The sequence below is a fragment of the Micromys minutus genome (assembly GCF_963924665.1).
Source record: "Micromys minutus genome assembly, chromosome: 10".
Taxonomy (NCBI): domain Eukaryota; kingdom Metazoa; phylum Chordata; class Mammalia; order Rodentia; family Muridae; genus Micromys; species Micromys minutus.
Window position 1 is genome coordinate 61848586 of NC_137979.1, and position 13030 is coordinate 61861615.

At 53.2% G+C, this 13030-nt stretch overlaps 1 protein-coding gene across 2 annotated transcripts in view; it reads right to left on the reverse strand.

Annotated features, from left to right (window-relative positions):
• Positions 1–13030, reverse strand: part of UBE2O (ubiquitin conjugating enzyme E2 O) — a 42592-nt gene that overhangs the window by 2921 nt on the left and 26641 nt on the right. Inside the window, exons 2-15 of one of the 2 annotated variants that reach the window (XM_080923774.1) lie at positions 9102–9161; positions 8834–8944; positions 7077–7174; positions 6642–6705; positions 5275–5418; positions 4848–4957; positions 4638–4713; positions 3883–4355; positions 3369–3523; positions 3099–3211; positions 2886–3014; positions 2245–2334; positions 735–1434; positions 496–632 (exon numbers count right to left, since the gene is read on the reverse strand). In XM_080923774.1, the coding sequence (XP_080779900.1) occupies positions 496–632; positions 735–1434; positions 2245–2334; positions 2886–3014; positions 3099–3211; positions 3369–3523; positions 3883–4355; positions 4638–4713; positions 4848–4957; positions 5275–5418; positions 6642–6705; positions 7077–7174; positions 8834–8944; positions 9102–9161 (2460 nt within the window). Of the gene's footprint in view, positions 1–495; positions 633–734; positions 1435–2244; positions 2335–2885; positions 3015–3098; positions 3212–3368; positions 3524–3882; positions 4356–4562; positions 4714–4847; positions 4958–5274; positions 5419–6641; positions 6706–7076; positions 7175–8833; positions 8945–9101; positions 9162–13030 lie in introns of both variants that reach the window. The other variant, XM_080923773.1, reaches the window with a different exon arrangement.

Below are 13030 nucleotides of genomic sequence, written 5' to 3' on the forward strand. Positions count from 1 at the left end.
ACAGATGTCCCTGGGGTCCGTAAGCAAGGCTGGGCATGACAACCTCCACCTGTGATCCCAGCACTTGGGATGCTGAGTCAGGAGGACCACTGTGAGTTCCTGGCTCAGGTTTACAAGAGCAGCTGTGTACTGACAAACTGCACACAGGATGACATGCTGTGCTGACAGAGGGCAGTGCTGCCTCAGGACAGGTCCTCTGGAAGGACTCACTAAGAGCGTGCAAAGGCCTCAGGTTTGTGGGAACGAAGAAGGGATAGCAAAGGCAGCTGACCTCCTACCAGGCTCCAATCTTTCAGAACTACATGGATACAATGCTTCTTCACAAGGACAGGCCACCTGGCTCCTAGAAGGGAGTCCACATGGCTGCAGGGCTCCATCCTGATACCTCAGGTGACGGAGCCACCATGTGTGGAAACATGTCAAGGAGGTGTTGCTACACCTCAGTGCCCCATGGCATCTGTACCTGCCTCCCCAAATTCCCAGCAGCCCACTTGCCATTCTGTCCTCAAAAGTCTTGACCATGATGCCATCGGGCAGGGAGGTGGCCAGCAGAGCCATCTCCTTCCGTACTGTGCTGAAGAACTTCTTGGCTTCTGGAGGCTGGAACTCAATCTTCTTGAAAGAGTGGTTTGCTGCAGGGGAGAGAACAGTCAGGCCTGAACGGAGTGGAGCCCGGGTGCCCCCACTACTTCCCCCAGGACACAGGTGTGATGGCAGAGACAAGAGTGACTCACAGGGTGCAAACTCCAGCACAGAGAACACCTCGCCCTTGGCGCTGGTGAAGGTGACGCCAGGTCTACCCCCACATTGTTGGCAGAGCACAGGTGTCTCACTGGGCCACTCGGCTTTCACTGGTGACTGCACCTCAGGTTTATCCTCCTTGCGTTCTGTGTCGGGCACCGCCTCCATCTTTTCCTCCTCGGCGATGGCCACATTGTCCAGGGTCTTCTTGAGGTTCTCCTGTAGCTTCTTGATATCATCCAAAAACTTCTTTTCTCGGGTTGGCTTCTCAGGCTCCACGGTAGGTGAGGTGGGGGAGCCTGTGAGCAGTTGCTCCACAGTCATGTTCTTGAGACTCTCCAGAATCTTGATGGCTTCTTTTAGTTCCCGGAAACTCTTGGGAGGCCCGTCCTTGCCAGCTTTCTCCATCAGCCCTGCCACGGGGGCAGCCATGGCCACAGCGCCCTGGATGGCAGCTGTGGCCGCCTCCTCACTGATCACCACCCCTTTGTCCTCCTCAGGGGCAGCCGGCTGCTCAGTAGGCATGATGGCGGCCAGGTCCTCTATCTTGGGGTGCTCATCATCCACGAGCCCATTGTCGGTCTCCCAGCTGTCGCTGTCATCCTCCCATTCATCTGAAGAGGCCCCACTGGTGCTGCCTTCCACGGAATCATAGTCTGACTCCTCGATTTCGGACTCGATGTTGTATAAGTGCTAAGGGAAGAGGAGGAAATCCAGACAGAACTCACCCACTGGGGAACACTGGGGTCCTCACCGAGGCCTGGGTGACTCCTTCCCTGCTTCCCTGTTCTCAGCCTTTCATCTGACATCCTGTCTCTGCTGCAAGATCCCCAGTTCTCTGCCAGGGGCCCTTTGCCCAACTCACACCCCAAGCAGTACCCAAAGCTAAGTTAACACCTGTACCACCTCCTCTCAGGCTCTGGGCAGCCTGTCAACATCTGGACAGTGGGGGTCAGTGAGGGGAAAAGGAACCTCAGCAAAGCCAGCCAACCACCAAGACTCAGGTACTGGGGTGGTCATAAGGTCTTTGTGGGCTGCACCAGGAGTGAGTAGGAAACCTTACTGGCAGGTAAAGTAGGGGCATTTGAGTTGGTCACACTGTGCCCTGCTTTCCCCTAGAATGGCTACCAAGGTAAGGGGTTCTATCCATTTGGCCCACCCCCCTGTGTGCAGCAGGAAACAGAGTTGGATGATGAGCTCAGCTCACGTATGGCAGAGGGATGGGGACCAGCTAGAGACGGCCAGAACTGGGGCCAGCCTTTTCTTTTTCTTATCTGTCAACAACTGTCCTAGAAACGGTGGCAGGAAATACCCTGTGTTTTCCAGCATACTATGTGGAGAATCTAGAGGTCTGGGAACCTCACATACCTGTGAGATTTAGAAAGCCTCTGTCCCTGTCCTTGGGGCTTATGTGGGACAGCTACAGAGCCACCTTCGGGGGAGCCACCAGCCCAGGAAGCCAGGATTCCAAATGGCCAGTGGTCTGGGTCTTGGCAGGCTTACCTGAGGCAGGATGATGGTTTTTGAATTGTCAGCCCACACCACTTCTACTTTGCTGCTGACGTCAACTCGGGCCACCTGGCCCACTGAGGGCTGAAGGGCAAAGGGGATGATGAGGTCAGATGGGTGGCAGGGGGAAGCCGCGAGCCCCGAAGGACGGAAGCACTAGTGGGTTCTGCCCTACCACCTCCCTTCCTTGGACTAGCAGCAAACACTAAATGTCTCCCCCACAGGCAGTGTTCTGGCCTCCCTAGCTTGGCACTCTTCCCAGCGTAGGGACCCTGCCACCAGAGTTTGCTTCTGACCCTTGTGTCTCGACTTTTCCCAACATCCCCAGCTTTTCCTCCAGATTTAGCTCAAGCTTCATCTTTAAGCCAGCCTGGGCTTTGCTGCAGTTGACTGTGTGTGGTGCTCACAAGCTGTGATGGAGTGTAGTCCCCTAGGGAACCTAACTGCCAGGGTCCACGAAGTCCAAAGCCTTCAAGTGTGTGGGCTCCCTGCCTCTAAGGCAGGCCGTGCCAGCCATCCTGGGACACAAAATTGTAAGACCTTCAGGTCTTAGCTCCTGAAGGCACCTGGTGGCGGTGTCAGAAACTGCAGTCACTACCCAGACAGAAGCTGCAATGCCAGAGCAGTGCACCCACCTCATCCTCCTTGGGCAGAGCCCCATCCTCAGTGTTGCCAATGCGGATGACGATATCAGTGGTGCGGAAGCGGAAGTCAGGGTGGTCGGCGATGTCATAGACGCTCACATCCTCCTCTTCTCCAATGAGCTGTGGCAAAAACCGGGCTGAATGAGCCAGGGCTTCGTTCCTTTTGCCAGCGCCCACCCAAAGGAAGCAGAACAGCATGCTCACCTCCACATCATCCCCACTTGGTCGCAGCTTGAACCATTTCACCATGCAAGTACGGCCAACATGGTCCCCAGATTGTACCACACCATAGACAGCAGGGTCTGGGCAGCTCTGGACTAGGGAAATCAGAAGGGACATGACTAGCTGAAGAGCTCTGGGGTGTCTTCTGGCAAATACCCTTCAAACCACACAGGCCTCCGCTGGCCTCTTAAAAGACCACTGAAAAGAACTCCAAGACCCCAAGTCCCATCGCCACCCGGAGAGCAGCACTACCTCGTTTGTCTACCACAAAGTCTCCAGGGCAGAACTCGTTGTTGTCCAGGTGGTGCACAGGGAAAAGGTCATTGGAGCGGATGTTGCACTCCACAGAGCCATCCTGCCACATCACATCAGCCGAGGTCATGGTGGTCACAACCTCCACAGCCACCCTGTGAAGTGTAGGCCCATGAGCCAGGGACAAAATATGCTTCTTGTAGATAGAGGTGACCTCCCACCCCTTCCAGGCCCACCTGAATCTCATATGGCCAGGGCAAATGTCTGATGTGTGTAAGGCTCACCCGTGCCATGCCCCAGATGTGATACAGTCTCAGGCTAGAACCCAGAAGGTTCTAACGAGGAAGGGTTAGTTAGCTGCTCTCCTGACACCACACTTCTTCCATCTACCCAGGCCTACCCGAGCCACCATCATATGGGTCTGGGAACACCATAACCTCTTCCAGGGCACCTAGAGCCTGGATGACTGAGTCTCCATGTGCACTGCAGGATGAGAAACACGCTCAGAATTCACCTGTCTCCGGGCTTGAAGTCACGGGTGATCTTATTCTTCTTCCTCTTGTGTTTTCGCTTCAAGTTTTTGATGGACAAGGGGATGCTCTTTTTACGACTAGTACCACTGCCACTCTGAGAGGAGGTAGTAGAGCTGGCAGAGGAGGTCACCGAGCTGGTGTCATCTGTGTCATCTGCTGCCTCGTCATCTGCATCCTGCTCTGCCGAGTGTAGCCCCTCATCTCCACCCTCCTTCAACAGGAAGGGGGGCAGCGGCTCGCCTGTCTCCTGAAGCTCCTCTGACCCCTCGTCCTGCATCTCCACTAGGCTGGCTGATCCATCAGGTTGCTCCTCGGGGCTAACAGACCCTACTTCGCTCCCAGCTCTGGCTTCCCCTTTCTTGTCTGGGTCCTCCATGGAATGGTCCCTAGGACACTGGGTATCTGGGGCGCAGGACATGATTCTCACAACCTGTTTCTTCAACAGGCGCTTCACCTACAAGAACAGAACAAAGGGGAAGGAGTTGTAGACTGAGGCAGGTAGGGGCTCACTCTGGCCCCAGGCACTTCTGTCTTGGGGAGTAGAGCTATACACACCTAAGTGGCCAGCAAGGGTCCTCAGGGCTGCTCCCCAAGGCCTGAAGCCCAGACCCACCTTGCTGGCTGTGGAAATGGCCCACACCCGCCCACCTCAAGGACATACCTTCTTGGCCATAGAGCCCTCCCCCTGGGCGCAGTTTTTTTCTGGACATTCCCAGGCAATCTTGGCCGGCTCTACCTTGGCTGGGAAGACATATAGACAGCGTTCCCCAAGCTGCCGCTGAGCATGGTCAAAGCATCCGAGACGCTTCACCCTGAAGAGAAAAACCGGAGGCTGGCAGCATTTCTGAGAGCTCCGTGCGATGTTTGGTCCTCTCATGTATTTACGGCCAGACCAAGACATGCCGAAAATGAGTGCTGGGATTTTGGGGTGAGGGCACACACTCACCTGCCTAGGTTTTCCTGAGTGATGACGGAAGGTGGGGGGCTAACGCTGTCCGTGCCCCCAGGGCAGAAGCTCTTGGTGATCCACGTGACTTTCAATTCTACGACCTGCACCTGAGGACAGTGGATGGGAACTCTCTTCAGTCAATCAACCAATTATCAGGGTTAGGGATACAGATATCCAGAAGTAGTTTTTTCAAGGTTTACAGCACCACCTACAGATATACTGTGGCACCCACCCAGTAGGAGTCAGGGTCTCTCCAGTCTGCCCAGTCAGCCATCCCATGACTAGAGCCTAGGCTGCTCTAAAGCTCAAAGATCATTCAGGTCACCTGGGTTTGGGTACTTGAGAGCAGGCTGGAGAGCAGCAGTTTAGCCCTAGGACCTGGAACTTACAATTCTGTCCCTCAGCCCACTGGTTATGGCCTTACCTCCTCCACCACCACACGGAACTTGCTCTTGGTGCTGAGTACAGGCTTGACCCCTGAGAGCCACTGGACACTGGAGAAGATCTTGGCCGGGCCAATAAGTACTTGGCCTGGGTAGAAGCCATAGGAGTCATCAAAGAAGAGCCCCTGCAGGGTTTGAGGATGAAGAAAAGTGCATGTCAGCTGTAGTGCGATTTACCTTGTGCCCCTGACACTTTAAAGGATGCCCTATTGCTAGTAAACTGGCTGTTTAAGAATTTTTAGCTTTTAAAACTGTTTGACACTGTGACTTTCAGTGGTTGGTTGCCTCTTGGATTTCTGGGAACAGGACAGGTTTTAAAAAGCCAGGCTAGGCAGAGAAGAAGGGTGAGGGGCTCCCAGAGTGAGAGGAGAAGGCAGTTGGTATAGAAGGTATTGTTAGGAGCAGATAAAACAGTTGTTATAATCAGGAGCTGCTGGTGTTGGGAACACTGGGAGAAAGGACTGTTTAAGCAGACTGTTGGGAAACCAAGGGAAGAACGGCTGGAAGAAACCTTTGAAGGGTCTGGGCTGGAAACTGGGAGGAGGGCTAGCAGGGAGTTAATGAACTATTCTTAAAAGCCATCTTACGGTAGACCTCCTCGACTAGTCACCTGACATGGCCTCCAGGATGGCTGGAGCACTGTCTACAGAGAATATACTTCCCAAGCTTGGTGCAAACCAGGTGCCAATAACAGTATTAACATGCAGCTGTCGATTGTTGTAGGCCCTAACAGGCTCTCAGGCAATGCAGTGCTGGTGGGTCAGAGAGCAAAGCCCACACCCTGTAATCACACGCCCCTAGAACAAACTACCTCCATGTGCTACTATGCCGGTGCACCTTGCTGGACAAAGTGACTTTATGCACCCGAAGGGTGAGAGACAAGGCCAACAGCATGGCAGCACGCCGCTATCCTAGCCCTCAGGAGCTGAGAGTTTAGGCTGGAGGCTGACCCAAGCTGTAGAACAGGACTCTGTCTCAAAAACAAAACAAATGGCTGCTGGAGTGGTTAAGAGTGTTGGCTGCTCCTGCAGAGGATCCGCCCACATGGCGGCACACAATCTCCTCTAATTTCAGTACCAGGAATCTGACCCTTTTCATGTCTCCACATGTTCCTAACAACACATGGCGCACATTCTCCCTTTCTCCGATTTTCTCATAAAATAAATCTTACCCCCTCCCCACCTGGCCTAAGTCAACCATCCAAGTGAGAATACTAGAACTAATGTCTTCTGGCCCTGCCCAAGCCTCAAGCTGCTCTGGTGCCCTTTTCCTCTTGCCTCGAACAGCCCTCATGCCTAAGCAGCCAAGGAGTAGACAGGGCGACTCCCTTCTGGCAGAGCGTACGTACCGAGTCACTGACATGAGGGCAGACATCGTAGAGTTTGGCACCATCTTCTGTGTTCATGGAGCACCTGGGACAGTAAACAGAGGCGTGGTCTCCACCAGGGCACAGGAAGCACCAAACACCAGGGATCAGAGGCACCAAGACTAAAAATGCCCTAAACACAGCATTTGTCTTCTGCCTACAGCTCAGCCTCGGCCATGTACTCACCTGCCATTCGTAGCACTTGCAGAACAGGGACACCCAAATGAACCCTTTACTAAGATAACTCAGATAACCCAAAACCTGAGCTGTGGCAGGGGAGAAGGGTTCCCACTGGGACACAGGTGCTGAGTGCCAGCATCATCCATTACTGCCCCGGACCACACCCGACCTCACACCCTGGACAAACTCTCTCACAGCCATTTTGGAGCAGGCAGCGGTCCCTAAGCCGACACCTACCTGGCACCATTAGACAACTTGAGGATGATCTGGTTCTTCAGGTCATAGACCTTCCCCAGCCAGCAGTCATAGGCAATATAGTCTCCATACATGAAAGGCTGTGGATCAAGGACATGGCAGTGAGCAAGGGTCTGGGGTCTTCTTTACCCCATTAGAATGTAAAAGGTTCTAAACAATGTGTTCACACTGCACCCCAAGTCCCTTTCCACTGAGTAGGAGCGGTACCTGCGGGCTGCCTACACGGGGGTGAGTGTCGCACAGCGGCAGAGGGGACAGCACGGGGAGGTTGGCATGGTTACGAGGTGGGCTTTGGGGATAGGTAAAGACTATGAATGACGGTCACTGGGAACACTGAGCACTGGTGAAAGCGTTCAGCAAACAGAAGCCATCCCAGAGGAGCTTCCTCGTTTGTGACAGCTGAAGCAAAATGTGATGAGAGCACTGAACTATAAGCAGTCAAATAAAACAGGACTCTCGAGTGCACACTCATACAAATGAATGAGCAGAGGAACAAGGCAGTAGGCACAGCTCTTCCACACAGAAGAGAGGGAACACTGACTGAAGGAAGACACCACATGTGACTGTCAGAGTCGTGGCCTGTTAAGTGGCAACGTTCCCAAGACTAAGGCTTGCAGATGACGGTCTGACACGAAGAGTGTGGTGTGTGAATACAATTACTTGCTGGGGGTAAAGGATGATCCCACAGCACCAGAGTGCAGAGTGAGCATCCCCAGCAGCAGAGTAGCCCCGGGCATAAAGCCTACACTCAGCGGCACGGCACCGAGGCGTGCTGGAGCAAGTCTGCCCATGAGACGTCATGCGTGAGCTTTTGCAGCATCACCGTCCAGGATGAGGAAAGAAAAAGAACTGACAGGCAAATGCCAGGTGTGTCCCTGGACGGCCTCAGAGGACTTCAGAGCAGTCTGAGGCTTCGGCAGTGTGGTGTCACCATGTACTCCCCCATCTATGGGTTGTATCCAAATTTTGGAAAGCACAGAGTATAGCAGCAGGGGTTCTGGGGGCTGTATGTGTAGCTTGCTATCAGATGGTTCAGCAGACGAAGATGACCGGGGTCCGCGTGGAGGTCAGCAATGTACAGGAGAGTGGGCATACAGACTTAGTACTTCTGGGTAAGCTTAGGTCCTTTACAAAAGAAATTAAAAAGAACTCTGTTTTGCTGTTATTTTTATGTGCACTAGTACTATGCTGCATGTGTGCTGTGTGTGTGCCTGGTGTTCTCAGAGGTCAAAGGACAGAGCTGGAGCCTCTGGATCTGTGCCTTTAGCAAGAACAAGTACTCCTGCCTGTTGGACCATCTATCCTGTCTGCTTGTCGTTTTGAAAGTTAAGTGCTGGATGGAGACGGAGATGGCTCAGCAGTCATGAGCACTGTCTGCTCTTGCTGAGGACCTGGGCTCCAGTCCCAGCACCCACAGAATGGCTCATAACTTATTTCAGTTCCAGGGGATCCAACTCCCTTTTCTGGTACCAGATATGCAAGTGGTACACAGACTATAAGCATGCAGAAGACCCCCCCCCCCACAAACAAATGTTCGTGTCTGTGGTAGGAGAGAAACAAGTAAAGTGACCACATTTGTCATGATCTGTGCGGATGCAGTAGCTTACAGGCAAGGGCAACATCGAGGGTGACAGAGGCAGGCTGGCCACAGTGACCAACCCTGAGCCACCCGACCCATTAAGACTACACTTGGCAGGAGCAGCACAGAGGCCTTACAGCCAAGATGAGAGGCCACTCACCCAGATGTGCTGGAGGTCCTTGCTGTTGACAGGGTAGATGATGCAGTTGGTGCCAATAAGCTTGACAGCACAGTCAATGTTGACGTCTATCACCGTGCCACACTGACTGTCCTAGGGGAGGAAGGAAACATCTCACACGGTTGCCCTAGGAGACCCCACCCAGACCCTCCCTAGTGTTCTCCACTCCCCAACCAAACAACTCTGCTCCAAACAACAGTGGGAGCAGACAGGCTCAAGAGCCCAGATGGGATGGGGATGAGGGACTCACAGTTGAGCGCATGTGCCGGACCACATCCCGGGGCACCACAGAGCGGTCCTCCAGTTTCAGCTGTAAAGAAAACATCAGTGAGAGGCCTGGAAACAGCAAATCTGAGGCAGAACATTCCACTCAGGTGCATCCAGCAGTAGGAGACAGAGGAGCCTTTTATCTGCACCCACTCACTGGAGGTAGTCCTGTATACTGGAGAGCACAGCTACACCACACAAAGGCTCACTCTAGCACAGGGCTTAGCTCAAAAGCCACCATCTTGGTGAGTTAAGCCCTTTTCTAAGGTCTACCCTCTGACCTTCGCTCATCAGTTCTGAGGAGAGGTTGGAGAACTGGCATGATGCTGGCCAGCTGTCACTAGACACCACCCTTCTAGTCTGGGTTCTCCCGCTTACCCAGCTGCAGCCCACTTCTTATCTATGGCATCGCAGAGCCTGTCCTGACCCAAGTGAACCCCCAGAACTGCTACCTACTACTGCGGCCTCCAGGGCCCGGGCACAGCTGCTTCTTTGCCAAGCTGGTTCGTCTTCTGTTTCCATGTCTCCCGTAGTGGTTGCTGCATCTCCCCTGCTCAAAGCGGGGCAAGCGCACACCAGGGAGAGCTATCCCTCAAACCCTACCCAACCTCAGCAAAGGCCTCTCTGCTCTCGGCTGTGGGAGGTGACTGACTGCCAGGGTCACTAAAGTTTGGTGAGGTCAACCATGACAAGCTCTACAAATAGGCTGTACTTAAAGCAATGGAGCACACCACCAAGCAGGAGAGCATAAACTGGCGTAGGGTCCCAGGACCTGCTGCAGATGACAACGTGGTGATCGGTGTCAGCACCCATGACAGGACTGAAGCCACAAAGAAAGCATTGGCATGCACATGCGCGCGCGCGCGCACACACACACACACACACACAGCTTATACAATCAGCTATGGTTGCTTGACTCCCTGTCTGCAGGGACATAGGCTGAGGTCCTAAAAGGCTAGCTTCAAGGTGCTGATGGGAATTTGGAGAGGCCAGTGTCCTTTTCTAATTGTAAAGATGCTTTGTGTCTGCCCTACCCTTAGCTTCACCTCGACTGTCTTCTTAGCATAGACTTCAAAACACCACCACTTAGGGGCCAAAGTCATCACAGAAAGCAGAAGCTGCATGTGGGAGGGAAATTCAAGGAGTAGAGAGGCCTTGAGGAGGGCCTTGGGCTGAGTCTGCAGGTCACGTTATGTTGGCCTTTGTCAGGTCCAGGCACTGCCAGGGGAGGTGGGGAGGATACACACGTACAGGCCTTGATCAGAACAACCTCACACAGGACATGTGACATGGAGGGATCCTACAGAACTGGGACCTCCTGTGTGACTCTTGGCCCTCCACCTGGAAACCGTCTTCAGAAGCTCTTTGAATCTTGCCATGGCAAGAAGCTCCAGTTCTCCAGAGCCCAGCCGCCACTGGGAGCAGCAGGGAGGGAGCGATGGGGAGAAGAGTTGGTTACTATGTGCCTCTCCCTGGCCTTGCCAGTCTTGAAGGGCGAAAAGCAAGGCTGTCCATCGTCCTCTGTGACTTCTTCACTCCCTTGTCTTTCTCCTCGACTTTCCAATATGGCCGTGTAGCCTGGGTGCCCCCACACTACACAGCTCTGCCCCAATGATCCCTTCCTTTCCTTTCTTGTCTCAAAGCCCTCAGTGTTCCTATCATGGTAGGACCTGCTGTGGCTCTGGGGATCGTCCTCTGCTCTGCTCACAATAGGTCCCAGGCTGGTTTCTGAACACTGCTTTTGTGTGCCCACAACTCCATGAAGTACATGCTACCACCATCCCGACGGTCAATGTTTTTACAGGTAAGCAAGCAGACTCCGAGAAAGCTACATGTTCAAGGTCACACAACTCACAGAAGCAACACGGCCTGGACCTGAATTTGGCAGCCTAGATCCTGTCCTTTCTTTGCATCACTTATCCTTCCCAAGAGCTGCAGAGGTAAAGCACACTTCCAGTGGTCCACACATTCTCAAACAGAGCTTTGCATCTGAGGCATCTGGAAGGCAGCTGCAGCGAGGTCTGACTGCAGGCCTCACAGACTCCCCTAAGGCTCTATCCCTGGGTCACATGTGCTTGCTCCCCAATTCCCTTCATCTCCAAAGGTCAAGTACTTAAGTCACATGTGCCAGACATCACCAGGAAGTGAGCACCTGCACAAACTAGAGCTGTGCAATAAAAGTCCAAGTCCCTGCTTCCAAGGCGTGCCCTGCACACCGCTGTCACAGCCCTGACGGAATGAGGACACACAGACTGTAACTGTCTAAGCCTCTAAATGCTTTTCTGCTGGGTGCCAGCTGCTTGCCGTCAAAATGGGCAAGTTCATGAAACCGGAGGATGTGATGTTTGTCCTGGCTGGACGCTACTCTGGACGCAAAGAACACTGATGATGGCACCTCAGACTGTCCTTAGTGTGACCGTGAAAAGTGACAGCTGCCAAGGGCAACAAAAGGCTTGCCAAAAAATCCAAGACCAAGGTCTTTGTGAAAGTTCATAGCTATAACCACCTCAGGCCACAGCAGAGGAGCCTGCTGTCCACACGGTGTCTTCAGACTCAGCTCTCAAACAGGAGGCCAGGGCCAGCTTGAGGACCAATAAAAGACAGGGAAGAGCAAACGTTTTTTCCCCCCCACAGGCCGTGCTCTTTAGGTATATTTTTGTTTCTATCATTAAAAATTAAAAAAAAAAAAAAAAAAAGCTCAGCGCCTGGAGTCTGCCAGCCAGCTAGGAGCTCTTCCTGGAAAGCATCAGTGAACATTAAGATTTGGACCAGCAGAAAGAAGCCTGTGACACCAAATGCTTGTTCTGCCTGGGGGAGTCATGGACGGCATGAAATAAACGCTGGCATGGAATGGGGCAAGGGGCAGGCTCTGTTGCCTCCTCTGAAAACAACTCAGGGCCATACTCTGGAGGAGGCCAGAAAAGAGTGCTCAGTCACTTGAAATTGTAGTTAGAAGTAGTTGTAAACTCCCTCACGTGGGTGCTGGAAACCAAATTCAGGTCCTCTAGAAGGATAGCCATCACTCTTAACAGCTGAGCCATGTCTCCATTAAAATAAAAATTATTAGGGCTCCCCAACACTCAGGTGGCAGCTCACAACCATTGGTAACTGCAGTTCCAGGGGGTCCAATATCATCTTTGGCTTCTGGGGTAGGCAGGCATTACATATAAGTGGTGCCCACACACGTAGGCAAAATAGCCATACAGGTAAAATAATAACATGGAGACTACTTGGGGAATGCGGATACTGGCGTCCGGCCTCTGCAGGCACGGTGGGAATGAGTGCGTCCACACAAGTGCACAGGAGGGAAGAGAGCCACGGCCCCAGGGAGCAGGCACTCACTGTCCTCACTGATTTGGGCTTCCAAGGGCCCATCTGCCAAAGAGGCCACCTCCCCGAACTGCCCGCTGGCCTGCTCTTGTGCCTGAGCTGTCCTGCTCCCAGTCTAGAAGCTCACTCGTTAAATCGACCTCGGTCAGTCAGGTGCACTAAAAGCGTCTATATCAAAACTTCCAGGCGGCTGAGAACAAGAAGAAGCTAACGTGAGACAGTTGGAGATAACCAGCTCCTCACCCAAGGCAGAGCTGATAGAAGGCCACAGGAAGAGCTATTTAAACATTTTATTTCTAATTCTGTGTATCTAAGCCCACCTGTGTGTGGGCATGTGCATACGAGTGCGGGTGTCCACAGAGCCCCTGGAGCTATAGCCACCTGATATCAACACTGGGAACGGAACTTGGGTTGTCTGCAAGAGCCATCTCTCCAGTCCCCACAGGGAGGCTTTAATGGGCCCAAACATGCGTGTCTGGAGAACAGGAGCCACAAGCCAGGCCATTGTCACTCACCTCTGGTCAAACCAGGGAAGGTCAAAATGGAGATGTGGCCAGGCTTCAACCTCAGAGCGAGACATTT